We start from the raw sequence: 23,411 nt of genomic DNA, 5'->3' as shown, positions 1-23,411 counted from the left end.
AGAGAATTGAAAATAGCCAGAACACTGAAGGAACTGAAGGAGGACATTTGGCCAGAGCCTACTTGCTGCTGGGGTTGCGCGAGCTGGGGGATCTATATGATGGTGTCCAGAAGATCGAATCTAGGAAAGGTCCTTCTTGGACCAAATAGGCTAGATTTATTTTCTTTTTCCTAAAATGTACTAAGGCCAAGTGCCTGTAGTGACTTATTCTATTATTATCTTAGTGTCGTTTTGGGATTCATCTATTTTTATATTATGAAATGAAACATTTATTGGCATTAAAAGTTCTCCTAGTTTATTTGTCGCTAGGCCTACCTCGGGCACAACGAGGTTCCCAAAGTAGAACACGAGTTTACATTACCGCAATATATGTTTAAATACTACAAACATTTCAGGATCCTCACTGACTTGTTACCTTTTTGTTTTTGCTTATTTTTTGTTATTCCCATACCCTTAGGTTGGTTTACTCATACTGGCATCATCAGCGTATCATACCAGATCTAGAGGCCCTCCACCTCCTCCTCCTCCAAGCAACACAAAAGGTAGAGGAAAAGCAAAGATGGACGACTTAAGTGGAATCCAAAAGGAAAATATTGGGAACGCAGAGACTTCAGATAGCCGTAGTACTCTGGTCCCAAATGATCTAGTCTTGAGACTGGAACAAAAGCTACTGAAATTGCAAGAAGAACTTGAGCAGGTTCGCAACTTGGCAAACTTGTCACACACCTTCAATGTCCCCGATATCCACTAACAAAACAAAAAGAACCCAACACCTCCTCAGAACACACAAAACCAACAGCTACCAAATCCTACCACACCAAATCAACACGCGACTCCACCCCAAAATATCAATCCATTGCCAATACCAACTCCACCGCAATATCATCATCAACCAATTCAGTACCCACCAACCACCACTTACCATACCCCCCCATAACACCCACAACTCATTCCTGATCCACAAAACTCCACCAATGACCATCACTACACCATAGTTCCTGGCACCCATCTAAGCAACCCTATATATGTGGAAATTGTACCTCACTCTACCCAACTAATGTCATATACACCGGAATCCTCTGAGAAAAACCTTCTCATTAAAAAAATGGTTGAATAACTCAAGAAGTTAACAAACCGAGTTCAAGGTGTTGAAAGCGACAGGGAATAGAAGGCTTGAACTATGAATATCTGTGCATACAGCTAGATGTCGAACTGCCAGAAGGGTACAAACCTCCCAAGTTCAAAATGTTCGATGGTACAGGTGATCCCAGGGTTCATCTAATGACCTAATGTGACAAACTTATCGGGGTCGAGAAAGATGAAAAGATCTGGATGAAGCTCTTTATGAGGAGCCTTAGTAGGGATGCTTTGTCTTGGTATATCAGCCAAAATCCTAAGAAATGGTCCAATTGGGTAAGCATGGCGTCAGATTTTATGGACTGGTTCAAGTTCAACATAGAGAATGCACAGGACGTCTTCTACATTCAGAATCTTAAGAAAAAACCTACTAAGACTTTCCGTGAATACGCTACTCATTGGAGGTCGGAAGCGGCCAAGGTCAGGCCCTCGTTGGATGAAGAACATATGAATAAATTAATCGTTAGGGCACAGGATCCACAATATTATGAGAGGTTAATAATTATCGAAGATCACAAATTCTCTGACATCATCAAACTTGGAGAAAGAATCGAAGAAGGAATCAAGAGCGAGATGGTAACGAACTTTAAGGCACTGCAAGCCACGAATAAGGTACTACAATTAGGTGGCATATCGAAGATGAGGGATGTTGGGGCGGTAATGGTGGCCCAGGGATCAAAATCTCCATTTACCTAGCAGACACCTCCACCCACATACCAAGTGTCACCACCTACATATCAACATTCATCTCCCAGATATTCACAACCAGCCACTGTCCACCACACCTACAACTCCCAACCATCCCACTTTCAATCACCACCAGCTCGCCAAAATTATCCAAGACCAAGACCCAACATCAACCGCAAGCCACCCAGACTATGCACCCCCTTTGCTGAGCCCATCGACCAACTGTATGAAAGGTTGAAAGCCACGAGCTACGTCACTCCTATTCCCAATGTGTCATTAGAAAATCCATCCCAATGGGTCAATCCGAACAAAACATTTGCGTACCATTCCGATATGAAAGGGCACACCACTACTGAGTGTCGAACATTGAAGGATAAGATCCAGACGCTAATTGACAACAAGGTCATACAAGCAAAGGAAGCCGCTCATAATGTCCACAACAATCCCCTCCCTAATCACAGAGGTGATGGTGTACATATGATAGAGACAAATGAAGAATTGGACCCTGAGAGGTCGATCGAGCTTATTCGAGAAGGCGATGACTTTAAGGTTGCAGTCACACTTACTCCTATTGTGGTTCAGACTCAGGAACCAATCGAGGTGGAGGTAATTGCATCAATTCCATTCGAGGTGGAAGTGGTTCTGCCCACAGCCACCCCTGCTACATTTGAAGTAGAAGTGGTCACAGCTTTCATTGTGACAGTATCAACCATACCCCCATTCAACTCAAAAGCAATACCCTGGGATTATGTTGCTGAGGCTCGGCGAAAAGGGAAGGCCAAGGTAGAGGAATCTGACGCTGCACAAGGAATGACTAGAACCGGAAGAGTCTATACACCTGAACACCTGGGAGGTTCAAGTAAAGAGGCCACTACTAGGGAGTCTATCATTAATACCGGGCCAAATGACCTATTACACCCCAAGTTTTCATGCGTGAGAGTACGTCGTAAGTCATTGATGTAAGCTCGGAAATGAGATTATATTTGGAAGCAAATAAAGTAAGTTAATCATTTTACCTTGGATGTTACAAATATTTAAGATCATGAATAACGAGTACCAATAGGTTTGGAAATCTTAGAAGCTAAACCAATTGAAGAAAATAAGTTTCGTCAAAAGTCGACAAGTTTGGAATGTTATAACATGTACTTTGGGGTGATACTAGGGTTCTTAACATGATAAGGAGGTTATTCTATGAGTTATTTTAGTTGTATGATATTCATTTTCAACATTTTTAAGGCAAGCAAGTTGTGGAACAAGAGTTGGCAAAGGTCATCACAAGTTACATTCATAAATTTGCTGAAATTTAGGTCAAATGTATCTGAGAATTTCACCAAATATACTTGGAATCATGGGGTGTTATACCTACAAAATTGAATGTATACGAGTTTAGTTTCTAACGCATTAAACCGTTCATCAATACGATATCGGGATAGAGAGATATTCGTATTTTCGCGAGACCGCGCAAGCAGCTCCCAATGGGACCAACTTAGGCGGTGGTTGACCTACTTCAATTTATAAACGATTTGGACGCCTATTTTTGCTCATTTTTCAACTAAAATTCGTCTCCAAACTTCTCCTAACCCTCCTAAACATATACCACAAGGGTTTGAAGTGATTCCAAAGTGATTACACCATATTTCAACATCAAAACTTAGTTCTAGTGAAGAACAACACCTCTTTGAGGTTGTGTTGTCATTGAGGATTGTTGTGGGCTGTATTTGGATGAAATTCCAAGTTTTTGCTGCTGTCTAAGGTGAGTATAACAGCCTACTAATTGTGCTTAATCTTGCTTGTATGTTGGTTAAGTTGTTAGGATGATAAACTACAAGATAATACTTGGATTAGCTTAAGTCACTTCTATGGTGTTGTATTGCTATTAAGGGTTGTTGTAAACTGAATATAACTTGGATTTTGACTTGAAGTTACTGTATAAGGTATGTATATTGTGATCTTTCTTGTGCCTAAGGTTATCTTGATGTTGATTAAGTTAAATGGATGGGCTAGACATGAACTAGTGAATAAAGTTGCTAATTGAGGATAGTTGAAGTTGTGGATTATTTTCGTTGTTATAAATATATGGTATAAGGCTGGAATCATTGATTAATGACTTCATTATCATGTTAATGATACTTTTATGTTGAAGTAAGAAGTCTATAAGGATTGATAAGGGGTATACGGATTCCAATCGGAGCTTGCCGCTCGTCGTAATGTAGTTGTGACTTGTTGTTGTTATATGGTGTCTTGATATTGATAATTATGTATTGATGGATTGCTCTGGTAATTGTTGTTGGTATATGGTATTGGAGGAGGCCCTTGTTACAAGGGAGATGCTGCCCAAATTTACGTAAACGAGCTACTAGCTTAAGTTATAGACTTAGCCTTTGCTCAGCACTGATTTTGAATCTCCTTATACTATGATAGATTGAGTTGACTTGTTTGAAGAGTTGCTTGGAAGGGATTAGGGACTCAACGGATTTAAGGTATGTTAAGGCACTTTCTTCTTTCTTTTGGCATGATCTAAAATGAAATGAACATAAACGATACGCTATTTCATAATGACTCTACTCCTAGCAACTAAGGTTGTCCATGTTGTTCTTTCCTTATAAAATTATTCTAAACAAGTGTGTATGATCCTTAAATCCTACTAAGGTTCATATTGATGGTAGGGATGTCCATAATGTTCTTAAGTCACTCCAAAAGGTTTAGAAGATGATTCCATGAGTCGAGCATGCATTATGTATATGTATCTATTATACTCTACCGAGCCGCGCTATAGTCGGCCGGGTACGGCACCTATTGTGCAACCACTGATCAGTTGGGTTTACCGAGCTCCACGTGGCCGGGTACGATTCTACCGAACCTTATGATGGTCGGGTACGCTTTTACCGAGTCCTCTTTGAGGCCGGGTACGATATGATGATGATGATGCCCACAGAGGCGAATGTTTTAAAAAGTTTATGTATATATATGTATTATGCATTTCATATCAGTAACCCCCAGAGGCACTCTGATGTTACAGGTTGTATCTCCTCTATCTCTCTCTTTACATTACTGTTCTTGTTTATGCTTTCCTGCCTAACATACTCGGTACTTTATTCGTACTGACGTCCCTTTTGCCTGGGGACGCTGCATTTCATTCCCGCAGGTCCCGATTGATAGGTTGACAGTCCTCATAGTAAGCTATCAGCTTAGCGAAGGTGTTGGTGCACTCCACTTGCTCCAAAGTTGCCTATTTGGTCAGTATGCTTTGGATATGTATCGATTGGTATGGCAGGGCCCTGTCCCGACCTTTATAATTTTATGTACTCTTAGAGGCTTCTAGACAGATGTCAGGTGTATGGATAATCGTATGGCCTTGTCGGCCTATGTTTCGAGTTTACTAATGGTCATGTCGGCCTTATAGGCCCGTATGTCACATATATTAGTTTGTATATCATGTTGGGTCTTCATATGTTGAGTATTCCCTTATGTTTTATTCTTGTTATCTCATGACGGGTTTTCTGGCTCATTTACTCATGATAACATGTTAAGAAAGATATGTTACGTTGGTACTCGGTTGAGTAAGGCACCGGGTGCCCGTCGCGGCCCTTCGGTTTGGGTCGTGACAGAAGTGGTATCAGAGCAGTTCTGTCCTAGGGAGTCTACAAGCCGTGTCTAGTAGAGTCTTGTTTATGGGTGTGTTGTGCACCACACTTATAAGCAGGAGGCTACAGGGCATTTAGGTCTGTCACTCTTTCTTCTTACTTTAGATCGTGCAGTAGAGCTCAGTTGTAAGAATTCAAACTCCTAAATTCGACTTTAGTCGTAATACAACGATACCTACATCCACAAAGACAGTTGGTAAGAGATTGCATGTGGATGTGGAAGAGTTGAGTCAGAGGAACTCGATTTCACATCATGCTTATGATGAGTAAATATGAGGTCTTCAACAGATCATGTGTGTACTAAGATGTGTATGCTTCTTAATAAGGAGCCTTAAGGCACGGATATCTATTCACGAATATGGTGAAAATCTATGAGGAATTCAGAAGCTAGATACAAGTTTTAACAAGTAAAAGAAGTAAGGTGAAGAGGGGTACGAGGCACCCAGATAATGAAGATTATCAATATTTTCAAATCAGGCAGAGAAATATAAGCATTTTGGTACCTTCATCAATGACAGAGGTAAGTACAATTGGCCACACCCATCTCAGTTATGTTCTATGGGAGCTAACAGATATTATTTAAGAGAAAGATGGGATATCAGGATCCAGTTGGAGTTAGAGTAACCCAAAAATTGTGGATAGGTTGTTATCATTAACTAACGTTTCCGAAAGATGGTGCAAATGTGGTAATAGATCTCCTTCTAAGACACCCAGATGGTGAACTCTAGAGTAGTACAATCAGATACGAATACTGGAATATTCAGAAATTTCAAAAGATAGACAGTGGGATCCTAGAAGGGACAAATATTTACCTTAGTATGACTCTAGCCCCGAGTAAAAAAAAAGAATGGTAGGCATTCCCAAGAGCCAGTGAGATGAAGCTAGGGGAGCTTATAGGGAAAGAACTTTTTGTTGGAGTTTTCAGAATAAAGTGATAGACAAAAGAAATATTATCCGGAGAATAAGAAGAAAATAAATGAAGCATCATGAGTAAGATGTGATATATGGGTGATAACAGTAAATCAAAATATGACACGATGATAGAGTCTATAGTCAAGTGAAGGAAAATACAAGAGGTGACAAGCCTTAAGGCAATAAAAGAGTATAAGCCATAAAGTCATATTCTTATTTCGAGAAATGAGTTGGTGACTTCAACGTGATTACCAGGAGGAAAGGTTAGACCCCAGAGTAATAAAAATCAGTATGGGCTGGTGAACAAGATAAAACCGAACATGAATTAGGGACCGGAGGATTTGATAATGGTCGACATCGTGAGAATTTCAAAGATCATGCTCCAACAATAATAGAATAGACAATAGACGAATAACCTTTAAAGGTTATTTAGGAAGTCTCTTACCTAAAGCAAGCACTCTGAGCAGAGTTAATCTTAAGGGACTAAGTGTGCCAATTACCGTAGGTGTCACCTTCGTGCGTAAGAAATTTAGTTATCCCTGGTACAGAAGGTTACCATAAGGTGATTAAGTTTCATTGATAATGTGAAAAGACGCCAAAGATAAAGAGGTAAAACAACTATAGGTAGATCGTCGTAGTACTAAATCTTAGTACTCCCCTGAAGGGGGGAATATTGTGTGATATGGTATTAAGTCGGAGTTAAGCGGTTCAGTTAACTATGGAATGGTAAAGGAAGAATAAGGTAAAAAGGAGAAAGGGATGATGTTGCATTTATTCAGTTCTTGCAGATATGTTGCGACTCCAGAACATTATACAAGCACGACACTAGGGAGAGGTAGTAAAAGTTTCCGGCCAGGATGTTATTGATAAATAAGTGTGAATGGACACTTGATACATCAGGAGCTAGTGGCGAGAGATAAGTTAAGACAAAGGATATATCCCAAGAGGGATTATGCAGAATATATATATATATATATATATGAGAATGGACCAACGAGTAATTAGTAGTTGATTCAGGAAGAGCCCAGTTATGGCTAGACAAGAGGTCACTGATAAATCAATAGATCATGCAAGATAAATGTAGTGAACCGCAACATAGTGAATTCAGTCTCACAGATACGAGATCGCAATCATTTGAAAAAATTTCAGATAGGAGTTGAGGCAGTTAAAGGTACCATTTTTAAGGTTTATGAAAATAATAGAGAGTGCCACTAAGGAGACAATAAAAATTTGAGCTTAGAAGTAACCCTACGAGCACAAAGGCATAAATTTATCTAACTAAGGATTATTATAGGCGAGTAAGAATAACGAAAATTACCTTTGGGTGTATGATATATCAAGCTCGCAACTTTACAAGAGCCAGAAGGTCTCCCTAAGTACTACAATGAAAGACTAGCTGAGGAAATAAGGAAGAAGGTTTCCACCTAAGCATAGTGAGCTAAAGAGTAAATGATCCTGTAACAACAGTCTCACTACAATATTGTATACACTCCATAAGAAAGTGGCACCTATCATGGCTAATGAATGGTAAAAAAAAGCCATCAAAGGTGATGTTTGAGATCATATGAGGTACAGGAAATTATAGTATTCGTGGGCAAAAAGACAAGCCAAGTATTCATGCAACAAGTGATAGAACGACCAGCAAAAGTAATTGCTTACATTTAAGGACAACTGAGAAGGCACGAAAGGAAATTTATGGTGCTAGCAAGTTAAAGGAAGGTTGCGAGTAGTATAAATAGATCGGTGTAGGTCCTAAGGTAAAGTATTGTAGAGCAACAAGGTTTTAGGTAGATAGGAGTAAGGATATGAAAAGGTGAGTGAGAAGGTGACGAGAATATGTATGTCCTCGGGATTAAACCCATCAAAACAAGGGAGCTGATGATTTCCATATGTAATAAAAAGCTCGGTACAGCCTGAATGAACACAGAGGAGTCTGAGACTAGGTGCATTTAGAAGAGATGGAATGCTGCCCTGGCAGTAGAATAAGGGTGTAATTGTGATAGATAAGAGGATGATGCTTAGGCCTTTGATTGAGTAATGATTTAACGAGAAAGGGATTTCATTAATTGCACGGGATTAGAATACCCCCATAAGATGAATCGCGTTGGGATGCAATGAAATACGGTTATTGGAGTATAGTATTATCCCTAGGTGGATCAGGAAAATCACTTCATATGTTCCCCGATAAGATGTGAGCCCTAGTGATAGTGTATTACGTAAGAGGTTGCAAGTTATCAGTGATAGATTATAGATCAACATTAAGGTGAATAAACAATAGATGGGTACAAGTTCCAAAGTTCGAGATGAGATTTGTTTGTTATTCTTAGATGAATAATAATGAGGAAGCACTAAAGGACTTAGATTTATACATATAGGATAAGCAGCGAGAGAGTAACCTGGAGTTGGGTAGCAAACCTCGGTAATAATAAACCGAAGTAAGTTTTATGGTATAGTATAACCTACCTAGATGTAGTAAATCCATAAGGATAGATATACAAGGCTATGAAACAAGAGATATAAATAGTCTTAAGTTCGATAAAGTACCAAGCGAAAGATATCAGTACACCTATAGATTCCTAGAGGGACAGCTTGTCATAATTCTGTATATGTTCATAAAGTGAGGCTTAGAGATTGGATAAAAGATGGAGGAAAAAGAAAATACGAGTCGCTAGGCTCTCATACAAGGACACAGTCATACATACTGCATGACATAAGGTATCAAATGTTACGATGTTAGAAGAATTACAACCACATGTCATGGTGTGACAAAGAGGCCTAAAAGGGGGGAATTCCCAAGCATTTGGATTTATTCACAAAACAGTTGCTTAGATGGAAAGATGACCATTAAAGTATTCGTAAGAGCCATAGTTTACGAAATTGATAAGCGCATCAGTCAACATTCGAGGACGAATGTTCCAAAGGGGGGAATGATGTTACACCCCAAGTTTTCATACGTGAGAGTACGTCGTAAGTCATTGATGTAAGCTCGGAAATGAGATTATATTTGGAAGAAAATAAAGTAAGTTAATCATGTTACCTTGGAGGTTACAAATATTTAAGATCATGAATAACGAGTACCAAGAGGGTTGGAAATCTTAGAAGCTAAACCAATTGAAGAAAATAAGTTTCGTCAAAAGTCGACAAGTTTGGAATGTTATAACATGTACTTTGGGGTGAGACTAGGGTTCTTAACATGATAAGGAGGTTATTCTATGAGTTATTTTAGTCGTATGATATTCATTTTCTACATTTTGAAGGCAAGCAAGTTGTGGAACAAGAGTTGGCAAAGGTCATCACAAGTTACATTCATAAATTTGCTGAAATTTAGGTCAAATGTATCTGAGAATTTCTCCAAATATACTTGGAATCATGGTGTGTTCTACCTACCAAATTGAAGGTCTACGAGTCTAGTTTCTAACTCATTAAACCGTTTGTCAATAAGACATTGGGATAGAGAGATATTCGCATTTTCGCGAAACCGCGCAAGCAGCTCCCAATGGGACCCACTTAGGCGGTGGTTGACCTACTTCAATTTTTAAATGATTTGGACGCCTATTTGTACTCATTTTTCAACTAAAATTCGTCTCCAAACCTCTCCTAACCCTCCTAAACTTATACCACAAGGGTTTGAAGTGATTACACCATATTTCAATATCAAAACTTAGTTCTAGTGAAGAACAACACCTCTTTGAGGTTGTGTTGTCACTGAGGATTGTTGTGGGCTGTATTTGGATGAAATTCCAAGTTGTTGCTGCTGTCTAAGGTGAGTATAACAGACTACTAATTGTGCTTAAGCTTTCTTGTATGTTGGTTAAGTTGTTAGGATGATAAACTACACGATAATACTTGGATTAGCTTAAGTCACTTCTATGGTGTTGTATTGCTATTAAGGGTTGTTGTAAACTGAATATAACTTGGATGTTGACTTGAAGTTACTGTATAAGGTATGTATATTGTGATATTGCTTGTGTCTAAGGTTATCTTGATGTTTATTAAGTTAAATGGATGGGCTAGACATGAACTAGTGAATAAAGTTTCTAATTGAGGATAGTTGAAGTTGTGGATTATTTTTGTTGTTATAAATATATGGTATAAGTATGGAATCATTGATTAATGACTTCATTATCATGTTAGTGATACTTTTATGTTGAAGTAAGAAGTCTATATGGATTGATAAGGGGTATACAGATTCCAATCTGAGCTTGCCGCTCGTCGTAATGTAGTTGTGACTTGTTGTTGTTATATGGTGTCTTGATATTGATAATTATGTATTGATGGATTGCTCTGGTAATTGTTGTTGGTATATGGTATTGGAGGAGGCCCTTGTTACAAGGGAGATGCTGCCCAAATTTACGTAAACGAGCTACTAGCTTAAGTTATAGACTTAGCCTTTGCTCAGCACTGATTTTGAATCTCCTTATACTATGATAGATTGAGTTGACTTGTTTGAAGAGTTGCTTGGAAGGGATTAGGGACTCAACGGGTTTAAGGTATGTTAAGGCACTTTCTTCTTTCTTTTGGCATGGTCTAAAATGAAATGAACATAAACGATACGCTATTTCATAATGACTCTACTCCTAGCAACTAAGGTTGTCCATGTTGTTCTTTCCTTATAAAATTATTCTAAACAAGTGTGTATGATCCTTAAATCCTACTAAGGTTCATATTGATGGTAGGGATGTCCATAATGTTCTTAAGTCACTCCAAAAGGTTTAGAATGTGATTCCATGAGTCGAGCATGCATTATGTATATGTATCTATTTTACTCTACCGAGCCGCGCTATAGGCGGCCGGGTATGGCACATATTGTGCAACCATTGATCAGTTGGGTTTTACCGAGCTCCACGTGGCCGGGTACGATTCTACTGAACCTTATGATGGGTACACTTTTACCGAGTTCTCTTTGAGGCCGGGTACGATATGATGATGATGATGCCCACAGAGGCGAATGTTTTTAAAAATTTTATGTATATATATGTATTATGGATTTAATATCATAGCCCCTAGAGGCACTTAGATGTTACAGGTTGTATCTCCTTTATCTCTCTCTTTACATTACTGTTCTTGTTTATGCTTTCCTGCCTAACATACTTGGTACTTTATTTGTACTGACGTCCCTTTTACTTGGGGATGTTGCGTTTCATTCCCGCAGGTCCTGATTGATAGGTTGACAGTCCTCCTAGTAGGCTATTAGCTCAGCGAAGCTGTTGGTGCACTCCACTTGCTCCGGAGTTGCCTATTTGGTCAGTATGCTTTGGATATGTATCGATTGGTATGGCGGGGCCCTATCCTGACCTTTATGATTTTATGTACTCTTAGAGGATTGTAGACAGATGTCAGGTGTATGGATAATCGTATGGACTTGTCGGCCTATGTTTCGAGTTTACTAATGGTCATGTCGGCCTTATAGGCCCGTATATCACATATATTAGTTTGTATATCATGTTGGGTCTTCATATGTTGAGTATTCCCTTATGTTTTATTCTTGTTATCTCATGACGGGTTTTCTGGCTCATTTACTCATGATAACATGTTAAGAAAGATATGTTATGTTGGTACTAGGTTGAGTAAGGCACCGGGTGCCCGTCGCGGCCCTTCGGTTTGGGTCATAACATGACATGTAGAGGAAAGGACAGCCAAAGGAATACTCTGTTGTGGATCATCTGAACAAAGTCCCTGCTCAGATATTTATCCTGTCACTATTGCAGAATTCAGAGGCACACAAGAACGCCTTAATGAAAGTGTTAAGCGAGGCTTATGTACCCAATAACATCACCAGCGGAGAAATGGCCAACATGGTTGGGCAAGTACTAGAAAGCCATAAGATAATCTTCCATGAAGATGAGCAACCACCCGAGGGACTGAATCACAATCAAGCATTGCATATTACGGTACAATTTGAAGGCAAGTTCATTGCTAGGGTTTTGGTTGATGGAGGTTCGAGCCTAAATATTTGTCCATTGGACACTCTGAAAAGGTTGGACAAAGGTTTCCATGAGATACGGGTAGGAAGCATGAATTTGAAGGCTTTCTATGGGTCACAGAGGGCCACGATCAGGGAAATCAACCTTTGCTTGTAGATGGGGCCAACTTGGTTCGACGTTAAATTTTAGTTGCTTGACATACAAACCTCAAATAATCTTCTATTGGGCCGGCCATGGATCCATGTCGCTGGTGCCGCGCCTTCCACACTACATCAAGCCGTGAAGTTTGAATGGAACCGTCAGGAGGTAATCATTCATGAATATGGAAGTAACCCCATCTACACTAGTCAAAATATCCTAACCATTGGACATAGAAGAAGGCTAGGAGGGGAAACATATCATCACATCGAACGGGTCAATGCCGTCGAGAAGGATAAGTGGTGGAGTAACAAAATAGAAAACATACTAGCATGGTATGGATATGAACCCGGCAAAGGGGTGGGAAAGAACCTCCAAGGTATAACCAAACCAATACAGCTAAAAAATCAAGGTACCACATTTGGGCTCGGATACTAGTATACATGGAAAGAGTATAATGATTGGTCGCCTCCATAGCGTGGACAGTACTACCCTCTTGAGCCACCAGTGCCACGTTTGTAACAATCTTTTCACCAAGCTAATACAATATGGGGGACACAGAAGAAGAAGCACTAGCTGGGTTGAAAAATTTGTTCCTAGAGGATGAGGACATGGGCTGTAGTGCCATAATCGAGGAGGAGGAAGAAGTCCTTACTATTCAGACTGTGGAGAAGGGAGATGTTCTCAAGAACTGGACTGCCACAGCATCCCAAGCTCGTCGAGTCCTTGGGTAGCTTGGCAGAATTTACTTCTATAAGCCATTCTAGGCATTTAAGATTTCCCATAATTTTGTTTTAAGTTTTACTTGTTTCAAAATAAATGCTCAATTTATCGAGCCGTACATTGTCTGGACAATTTTTCAAGTTTTAATCAAATGCATTTTCTCTTTGTTATTCACTACTATCTTTACATTTTTCTTTTCTACAACATTATTATTACTTTTCCTGATGAACCAGTAACTATGACATGTAATGAGACAACGCAACATTTGATTCAGAGGAAGAAGATGAGATACCCGAGGAAATCGTCAGGGAGGTTGAAAATTTTGAGAATAAGCCTAAGTCTAATCATGACGAGACCGAAACAATAAATTTGGGAGACGTTGTCAAGGAGACTCGCATCAGCATTCACTTGTAACCAACAAAGAAGGAAGAGTACATTTATTTCTTAAAAGAATATGAGGACATTTTTGCATTGTCATATGATGACATGACCGGTTTGAGCACTTCCATATTGTCTCACAAGTTACCTACTAATCCCATGCATGTGTCCGCCAGTAAAACAGAAACTCAGGAAGTTCACACCAGACATGAGCCTGAAAATCAAGGAGGAAGTCACCAAGCAGATCAAAGCCAAAGTTGTCAAGGTAGTTGAATATCCAACCTGGTTAGCTAACATTGTGCCAGTTCCGAAGAAGGATGGGAAGGTCAGAGTATGTGTTGACTATCGGGATTTAAATAGAGCAAGTCCCAAGGATGACTTCCCACTGTCTAATATACACATCCTGATCGATAATTGTGCCAAGCCTGAACTCCAATCCTTTGTAGATTTCTTCGCAGGTTATGACCAGATTTGGATGGATGAAGAATACGCAGAGAAGACAACATTTATTACACCATGTAGTGTATATTGTTACAATGCCATTCGGTCTGAATAAAGCTGGGGCCACTTACATGAGAGTCATGACAACCATCTTCCATGATACGATACACAAAGAAATAGAGGTGTATGTGGACGATGTCATTATCAAATCCAAGAGGGCCGCAAATCACATAGCAGACTTGAGAAAGCTTTTGACACGCTAAAGAGGTACAACTTGAAACTGAACCCCGCAAAATGTGCATTCGGTGTTCCTGCAAGAAAATTATTGGGATTCATTGTCAGTCGTCGAGGGATCGAGCTGGACCCATCTAAAGTTAAAGCTATTAAGGAGTTACCACCACCTAAGAGCAAAAAGGATGTGATGAGCTTTCTAGGATGTCTCAACTATATCAGTCGCTTCATAGCACAGTCCATAGTCATATGTGAACCCATCTTCAAGATGTTGAGGAAGGATGTTGAAACAAGCTGGACAGAGGATTGTCAGAAAGCTTTTGATAATATCAAGGAGTACCTGTCCACACCACCAGTTCTGGTCCTGCCAGAACTAGGACGACCTTTGCTACTCTATCTATCTGTATTAGATAGAGCCTTCGGATGTGTTTTGGGACAACATGACGAGATAAGAAGAAAGGTGCAAGCTATATATTTCTTGAGTAAGAATTTTACACCTTATGAAGAATGGTATTCTCTACTTGAACGTAGTTGCTGTGCTTTGACTTGGACAACCCAGAAATTGAGGCATTTCTTCTGTGCCTACACTACATACCTCATATCCAAGATGGACCCCCTGAAGTATATATTCCAGAAACCCATGCCTACTGGGAAGTTGGCTAAATGGCAGATACTACTGAGTGAATTCGATATCGTCTATGTAACTCAAAAGGCAGTCAAAGGACAGGCCTTGGTACACCACCTTGTTGAAAATCCGGTAGGAGAAGCATACGAACCTTTGAAAACGTATTTTCCTGATGACGAAGTATCATTCGTAGGAGAGGACATTACCGAAGCATATGATGGTTGGAGGATGTTCTTTGACAGAGCCACAAATTTCAAAGGAGTGGGCATTGGATCAGTTTTGGTATCAGAAACGGGTCAGTATTATCAAGTATCTGCTAAACTCAAATTTCCCTGCACAAACAACATGGGGGAACATGAAGCCTGTATACTAGGGCTCAAATATGGTAGTCGACATGAACGTTCGTTGCTGGTGATCGGTGATTCAGATTTGCTTGTGCACCAGGTACAAGGAGAGTGGGCCACCAAGAATTCCAAGATATTGCCGTATATGCACCATGTGCAGGAATTTAGAAAGAGGTTTACAAAGGTAGAATTACGACATGTGCCTAGAATTCAAAATGAGTTTGCCGATGCATTGGCCAGTTTGTCATCCATGATACAACATCCAGATAAGAACTACATTGATCCTAATCCCGTGAGGATCCATAATCAGTTGGCATATTGTGCTCATGTCGAGGAAGAAGCAGATGGAAAGCCTTGGTTCCATGACATCAATGAATACTTATCAAAAGGATAATACCCGGAGCATGCAAATCACACTCAGAAATGCATGCTCTGGGGATTGTCAAATCACTTCATCCACAGTGGAGGGAACTTGTACAGAAGAACTCCTGATTTGGGTTTACTAAGATGTGTTGATGCAAAGGAAGCTTCTAAGATACTTGAGGATGTACATGCTAGGTCTTGTAGCCCGCATATGAATTGTTTCGTCTTGGCTAAGAAGATACTCAGGGCAGGTTACTTTTGGATGACCATGGAGACGGATTGCATTCAGTATGTCCGCAAATGCTTTCAATGTCAAGTGCATGCCGACATGATAAAAGTGCTGCCAAATGAGCTCAATACAACAAGCTTACCTTGGCCATTCGCCTCCTGGGGAATGGACGTAATTGGTCCAATTGAGCCCACTCCTTCAAACGGGCACATGTTTATTCTGGTAGCCATGAGTACTTCACAAAATGGGTAGAAACTACATCTTACAAAGTTGTAAACAAGAAAGTCATTGCAGATTTTGTCAAGGATCGTATTGTTTACCGATTAAGAGTTCCCAAGTCCATTATTACTAATAGCGCCGCCAATCTCAACAGTGATATAATGAAAGCTATATGTGAAGCTTTCAAAATCAAGCACAAGAATTCCACATCCTACAGACCTCAGATGAATGGAGCCGTAAAAGCCGCCAACAAGAACATCAAGAAGATACTAAGGAAAATGGTAGAGAACCGCAAACAATGGCATGAGAAGTTACCCTTTGCTCTATTAGGGTACCGCACCACAGTTCTCACATCAATCGGGGCAACTACCTACATGTTGGTTTATGGTACTGAGGCTGTCATCCCAACCGAGGTGGAGATTCTTTCTCTAAGAATGATACAGGAAGCTGAACTCAGCGATGCAGAGTGGATAAGGAGTCGCTATGAACAATTGGCCCTTATCGATGGAAAGAGGATGAATGCAGTATGTCACGGCCAACTTTATCAGAACAGAATGTCCAGAGCTTTCAACAAAAGGGTAAAACCAAGACAGTTCGCACCAGGGTAGCTGGTATTGAAGAAAATCTTCTTGCATCAAGATGAAGCAAAAGGAAAATTCTCTCCCAACTGGCAGGGTCCATACATGGTCCATAGGGTGCTAACAGGTGGAGCGCTCATACTTGCAGAAATGGATGGAGAAATCTGGCCAAAACCAATCAATTCAGACATAGTCAAGAGATACAATGCTTAGATTATGTACATTTCCTCATCTGATGAATTTGAACTACGCTTGACCTGATTCTCGTTTAAGAGGGGATACGTAGGCAGTCTTATGGGTTCGGTCATATCATAATAAGATTTTCATTTCCCCCAAGACCAGAAACTAGGGCAGAATTTTGAGGAGGGTCCTCAAAATTCCGGAGCAAGTCCAGCTAATGCCAACATGTGTCAGACGATCACTAACAAGTTAGGAAACCGAGGCAGAATTTTGAGAAAGATTTTAAAAATTGTGGAGAAGGTTTAGCAAGATCCATCATCCGTAAACAGTCAAAGATCATCTACAAAATTGGGGCAGAATTTTGAGGAGGACCCTCAAAATTCCAATATGAGAGAGCTGCAATATCTTTGAGATGTGTTACAGTCACTAGTTCATCTAAATTACTTGATATATCAATACGTTTCTAAAACAACTCTATTTTTTTTTATCAATAATTACATATTTTCGAAAACTCTATTTCCATAATAATTAGGTGTTACCCAAGGGAATTCGAAAGGGCTTTCAGAATGGAGCAAAGCAAGGCCAAAAGACGAAGCACGAACCAACCTCCCCTCACAAAACTAACAATTGTTTCTTTGAACGCAGGCACATTTGACGTAACGGTACCATTCACAAACATGTATATACAAAGATAATTCACTATCAATTAGGCCATCAGACATCGAATACATCTCCAACTAAGACATACACTACTCTTATTTGCTGCTTGCTCTTTGCATGGGACTAATCCATGTTCCCCATATTTGCATGAGGATAATCCTTACCTCCATAGTTGTATGAATCTAACCCTTGACTCCGAGGCTAATCCCTACCTCCATATTTGCATGAGGCTAATCCTTGCCTCCCCATTTGTATGAGGCTTATCCCTGCCTCCCTATTTGCGTGAGTCTAATCCTTGACTCCATGAGGCTAATCCCTACCTCCATACTTGCATGAGGCTAATCCTTGCCTCCCCATTTGCATGAGGCTAATCATTTCCTCCATACTTGCATGAATCTAATCCTTGACTCTATGAGGCTTATCCCTCCCTCCATACTTGCATGAGGCTAATCTCTGCCTCCCTATTTGTATGAGTCTAATCATTGACTCCATTCGCATGAGGCTAATCCCTGCCTCCCTATTTGCGTGAGTCTAATCATTGACACCATGAGACTCATTCCTGCCTCTATACTTGCATGAGGCTAATCCCTGCCTCCCTATTTGCATGAGTCTAATCCTTGACTCTATACCTGCAAGAGACTAATCCTTGCCTCCCTATTTGCATTAGTCTAATCCTTGACTCCATGAGGCTAATCCCTACCTCCATCTTGCATGAGGCTAATCCCTGCCCCCAAATCTGCATAAGGAAAATCCCTGCCTCTATACTTGCATGAGGTTAATCCTTGCCTCCCAATTTGCATGAGGCTAATCCTTGCCTCCATAATTGCATGAGGCTAATCCTTGCCTCCCCATTTGCATGAGGCTAATCCTTGCCTCCATAATTAGATGAGGCTAATCCTTGACTCTCTATTTGCATGAGGCTAATCCTTGCCTCCACACTTGCATGAGGCCAATCCTTGCCTCCCCATCTGCATGAGGCTAATCCCTGCCTCCCTACTCCCTATTTGTATTAGTCTAATCCTTGACTCCATAATTGCATGAATCTAATCACTGCCTCCCTGCTTGCATGAGTCTAATCCCTGACTCCATACTTGCATGAGGCTAATCCTTGCCTCCACATTTGCATGAGGATAATCCTTGCCTCCATAACTACATGAGGCTAATCTCTGCCTCCCTGTTTGCATGAGTTTAATCCTTGACTCCACAATTGCATGAGGCTAATCTATGCCTCCCTGTTTGCATGAATCTAATCCTTGACTCCATACTTGCGTGAGGATAATCCTTGCCACCATATTTGCATGAGGCTAATCCTTGCCTCCATAACTGCATGAGGCTAATTCCTGCCTCCCTATTTGCATGAGTCTAATCCTTGACTCCATAATTGCATGAGGCTAATCCCTGCCTCCCTATTTGTATGAATCTAATCCATGCCTCCACACTTGCATGAGGCTAATCCTTGCCTTTCCATCTGTATTGGACCAAGCAACATCTCTCTTTGCATGAATATTGCTCTATTTCTAGTACTCTTTATTTGCTTTTCAATCGGGCTAAACTCTGCCATCCATTTCACAAGACTAAGACTTGTCTTGTTAACATCATACTATTGCATATCACGGGCTGAAATATCACCAACCTATCCAAAGCCATCATTGTCTAAAAGGCATCATCATCATAGCTGGAAGACACCATGGCATGGCCTGAGGATATCTCAATTTTGCATATCATTATTCAAAGGCGACATGGTTCGGAGGCACCATCTTCATGGCTCGAGAACATCATTTCATGGCCTGCGAATCCCTCACTAAACAATTAATGGCCAAGGACATCATGGTCTGAGGACGTCATCTTTATCCGTCCGAAGACAACCTTTATGGTCCAAAGGAAATTTGCATCATGTTTAAATTTTTTGCAAATACATGTTCGTAGCATCATTTATCTGTAGGTAACCAGTAAGCAACTGCTATCCTAGTAGGAGCGATCTCTCTCCAGTTCCCTCCGACCGTCCCGAGCTTTAAACGCTCACCATAGCTGTTTCGGCATCGCATGTCCATTCTTGCAATAATTTCATCGGCATATTCCGCATATGAACCCAGAACTACACATGGCTTGGTTCCTGTAAAACCAAGGATATGTAGGCAGCTCAAAGACCGGAGTCTTGCCTCTATCTTTCAAAGCATCCCATCCAGTCAAAATTGGCCATCATTTCTTTACCCGAAAACACTTTCATCCTTCCCGGGTAAAGAGGGGCAGCTGTTGATACCCAATTTTTTCCTATATATTTTTAATATGTATAAATACTTTCAAAAGAGCATATACATACATATATAAGCATGCACAAGGTTATTATAATTTTTTCGATAATTTTAAAGATTTTAAATTGATTTATTTCCTCCCCTTTTTACTCATAAAATCCCCAATAGTTATCCCTCAGATTATTGTTTGATAATTTAGTCATTTAAATTCTATTTTTATTCTAAAATACTATTAAAATATTTTTAGTGCATTTTTATAATTGCATTTTGTATTTTTAAAGCTAATTTGTATATAATTATAATATTAGCCCTGTTAATGTATAATTACATTTATATGCATAAAATTGATCGTTTATATTTTTTAAATGTTAAATATATATTTTAAATAATTTTAGTACAAAATATTATTTTCTAGGAATTATTTGTTATTCATAATAAATTATAGGGGGATAAATTTGCCATTTAAAATCTAGCCAAATTGCATTTCAATTTTTGTGATGACCCAAAAAGGGCCATCACTTGTTTTAAAAGTAGATTCTACATTCTGAGGCTTTAAAAAACTCTTTTGGCATTACCTTGATTTGCGTGCACAGTCTGGGCATGTAGCCGGAAAGCCATTTTTGTGAAAATCTGTGACAAATAATGAATTTTGCATTTAAAATAAGTTTAAGTTGACTTCAGTCAACATTTTGGGTAAACAGACCCGGACCTGTTATTGGACGGTCCCGGAGGGTCCGTAGGAAAATATGGGACATCGGCGTATGCCCCGAATCGAATTCCGAGGTCCCAAGCCCGAGAAATGAATTTTTAAAGAAAACTATTTTTTGAAATTGTTTATGAGTTTTGGAAATGAAAAGTGTTTAAAACTTGATGGTATTCGGCCCGTATTTGGTTTTGGCGCCAAATGCAGGTCTTATATATGATTTAAGATAAGTCTGTGAAATTTGGTAAGAAACAGACTTGAACGACGTGAATCGGATCATTTTTGAGAAAAATAGAAAATTTGAAGTTCGTGAGAAATTTCATGATTTTGATGCTAAATTCATAGTTGTTGATGTTATTTTAGTAATTTAAATGTGCGAGCAAGTTTGTATGATGTTTTTAGGTTGGTGTGCATGTTTGGTTTGGAGCCCCAAGGGTTCGGGTGAGATTTGGATAGGCCACGGAATGAAATTTTAACTTAGGGAATTGCTGGTATGCTACAAGCCTGCAAGCTTCGCATTTGCGAAGCCTGTCACGCAATGTGAGCTCGCAAATGCAAGCAATGTGTCGCAAATGCGAGATGTGTCCTGGGTTGCCTTTTTCGCAAATGCGAAGTTATCGTAAATGCGACAACTGCCTGGAATCCCCCTTGGTCGCAAATGTGCGACTTCGGTCGCAAATGCGAACTTAGCAGACTTGGTCGCAATTCCCATATCTGCAACCTACAATTTTATAACTTAGCCGAAAATCTTTTATTTTTCACACTCTTTCAAAACCAAAACACTCTTGGGTGATTTTTCAAAGACAACTCTTCTTCCAAATCAATTGTAAGTCAATTTTAACTCGTTTCCTTCAATCATTAACATCATTTCACATGATTTCAACTCAAAATCAAAGATTTTCATGGGGAAAATTGGATGTTTTGGGTAGAACCTAGGTTTTTAAAAAATTAGGGATTTGGAACTCGTTTTGAGGTCCGATTTAAAAAATATATATATTTGGGTTAATGGGGGAATGAGTAATCGGGTTTTGGTTCGAACCTCGGGTTTTGACCATGTGGGCCCGAAGGCGATTTTTGACTTTTTGAGTAAAATGTTGGAAAACTCATTTTCATGCATTAGAATTGATTCCTTTAGCATTTATTGATGAAATTAAGTAACTTGCGGCAAGATACGAGGAAATTGGTGGTGGAATCAAGAGTAAAAGCGATAGTAGAGACTTGAATTGTGGTTGTGGAATCGAGGTAAGTGTTTGGTCTAACCTTAGCTTGAGTGATTAGGAGTCTAGATCTATTGTTGGGAAAAGTTTGTGGAAGTATTGTAACATTTGAATATTGAGGAGCGTTGGCTCTAGTTGTACAATGAAATTTAAAAGTATAAGTGGAAATTGAACCTTTTAGAGCATTGGCTCAAAGTTGTGAAGTGAGTTGTGAAGTCAAAGTGAAAAAGAGAAGAGAATCATTATATTATCTCCCTTGCTGGGAATTTGTTGTTTTTGATGTTATCTCCCTAACCGGGATGTTGATTCTTCTTTTGATGATTATTCCCTTGTCGGGACTTGATTGTTGAACTATTGTTCCGTTGCCGGAATTCTTATTCTAATTTTATTCCCTTGCCCTATTGTTTGTGATTGTTGTTTGGGTGAGGAAGAGTGTTAAAGCACGAAGGGTGATCCCATGTATTGTTTTGGTGAGAGAGTGTTAAAGCACGAAGGGTGATATTGTGTATGATTTGTGAGGAAAGAGTGTAAAGCACAAAGGGTGATGTCGTGCCGCACGATGTACAATTTCGTACTGATTATATTGATTATATGGTGAGGACGAGAGTAAAAGCACGAAGGGTGATGCCGTGCACATTTTCATTACTTGATTGATTTGGTGAGGACGAGAGTAAAAGCAGGAAGGGTGATGTCGTGCACTTAATGATTTTTGACTCTTTGTTGATATCTGAGATACATTGCTTCTTTCAATTATGTGTTGTCTTTCTATTCTAAATTGATAGTTCCCCCGCAGCATGTTACCCTTCCCATACTTGACTGTATATTACTATTCTTCTTTTCCGCTATATATAGTTGAATTGCACTGGTTTATTTGGTAGTCTGGTCCTAGCCTCGTCACTACTTCGCCGAGGTTAGGCTAGGCACTTACCAGCATATGGGGTCGGTTGTGCTGATTCTACTCTGCACTATATGCAAATCCCAAAGCAGAAGCATTTGGACTGTAGATTGGGTGGCTGCCTTCAGTCCATGCGGAGATCCAAGGTAGATCTGCAGGTGTCCGTAGGCCCTAGCGTCTCCCTCTATCCCTTTATTCCTGTTTCATTTCCTTAATTCAGAAATAATGTATTGCTTATTTTTTGACTTTGTATGTAGCATTCTTAGATCATCTGTGGTACTGTGACACCAGTTCTGGGTGGTCGAGGTTTGTATTGGATATATATATTCAGATAATTTACTATATTTCTTCCATTTGTTGAAATTTTCCGCTGTCTACACACTTTGGCTTTATAATTGTTAAAGAATATAAAATGGATAAAGAAGTAATTTGTTCAAATAATTGGCTTGCCTAGCTCACATTAGTAAGTGCCATCACGACTCCCGAGGGTGGGAAATCTGGGTCGTGACAAGTTGGTATTAGAGCTCTAGGTTACATGGGTCTCACAGTTCACAGACTAGCTTAGTTGGGTCTGAGGAATCGGTACGGAGACATCTGTATTTTTTCCCCAGAGTCTACAGAGTTAGGAAAAACTTTACATTTATTCTTTCTAGTTGTGCGGTTTGGTTTCTCAATACTAATTGGATTTCTACTTTGTTCTTTCGTAGATGGAAAGAGCACGTGCTTCCTCATCCACTAACTAGCAGACCGAGCCCCCAGCAGCAACTCCCACGAGGAGCAGAGGCCGAGGCCAAGGCCATCCTAGAGGCTGAGGTAGGGGCAGAGCTCAGCCTAGAGTAGCAGCACTAGCGGCGGAGCCTCAGGTTGACTTTGATGATGAGGTTCTGGCCCAGACAGTTCTGGTGGGCCCAGCTCAGGTCCCAGAAGGGTT

General features: G+C 39.9%; 1 protein-coding gene across 1 annotated transcript; it reads left to right on the top strand.

Annotated features, from left to right (window-relative positions):
* Positions 1-1,419: 1,419 nt before the first annotated feature.
* On the top strand, positions 1,420-12,460 carry LOC138870794 (uncharacterized). Its single transcript, XM_070148636.1, has 3 exons — positions 1,420-1,749; positions 1,837-2,526; positions 12,089-12,460. The coding sequence occupies exons 1-3, from the start codon at positions 1,420-1,422 to the stop codon at positions 12,458-12,460; spliced, it is 1,392 nt and encodes a 463-aa protein (XP_070004737.1).
* The last annotated feature ends 10,951 nt before the right edge of the window (positions 12,461-23,411 follow it).

The sequence above is a fragment of the Nicotiana sylvestris genome, chromosome 1 (genome assembly GCF_000393655.2).
Source record: "Nicotiana sylvestris chromosome 1, ASM39365v2, whole genome shotgun sequence".
Lineage (NCBI taxonomy): Eukaryota > Viridiplantae > Streptophyta > Magnoliopsida > Solanales > Solanaceae > Nicotiana > Nicotiana sylvestris.
The sequence above is the reverse complement of the archived record's forward strand: the minus strand, read 5'-3'. Positions and strand labels throughout refer to the sequence as shown.

Coding starts and splice junctions, on each gene's coding strand:
- LOC138870794 (XM_070148636.1), top strand. CDS start 1,420: ATGGCGTCAGATTTTATGGACTGGTTCAAGTTCAACATAGAGAATGCA. Junction 1,750..1,836: donor CACTGCAAGCCACGAATAAG/GTACTACAATTA, acceptor TTTACCTAGCAG/ACACCTCCACCCACATACCA. Junction 2,527..12,088: donor TCACAGCTTTCATTGTGACA/GTATCAACCATA, acceptor TCACTATTGCAG/AATTCAGAGGCACACAAGAA.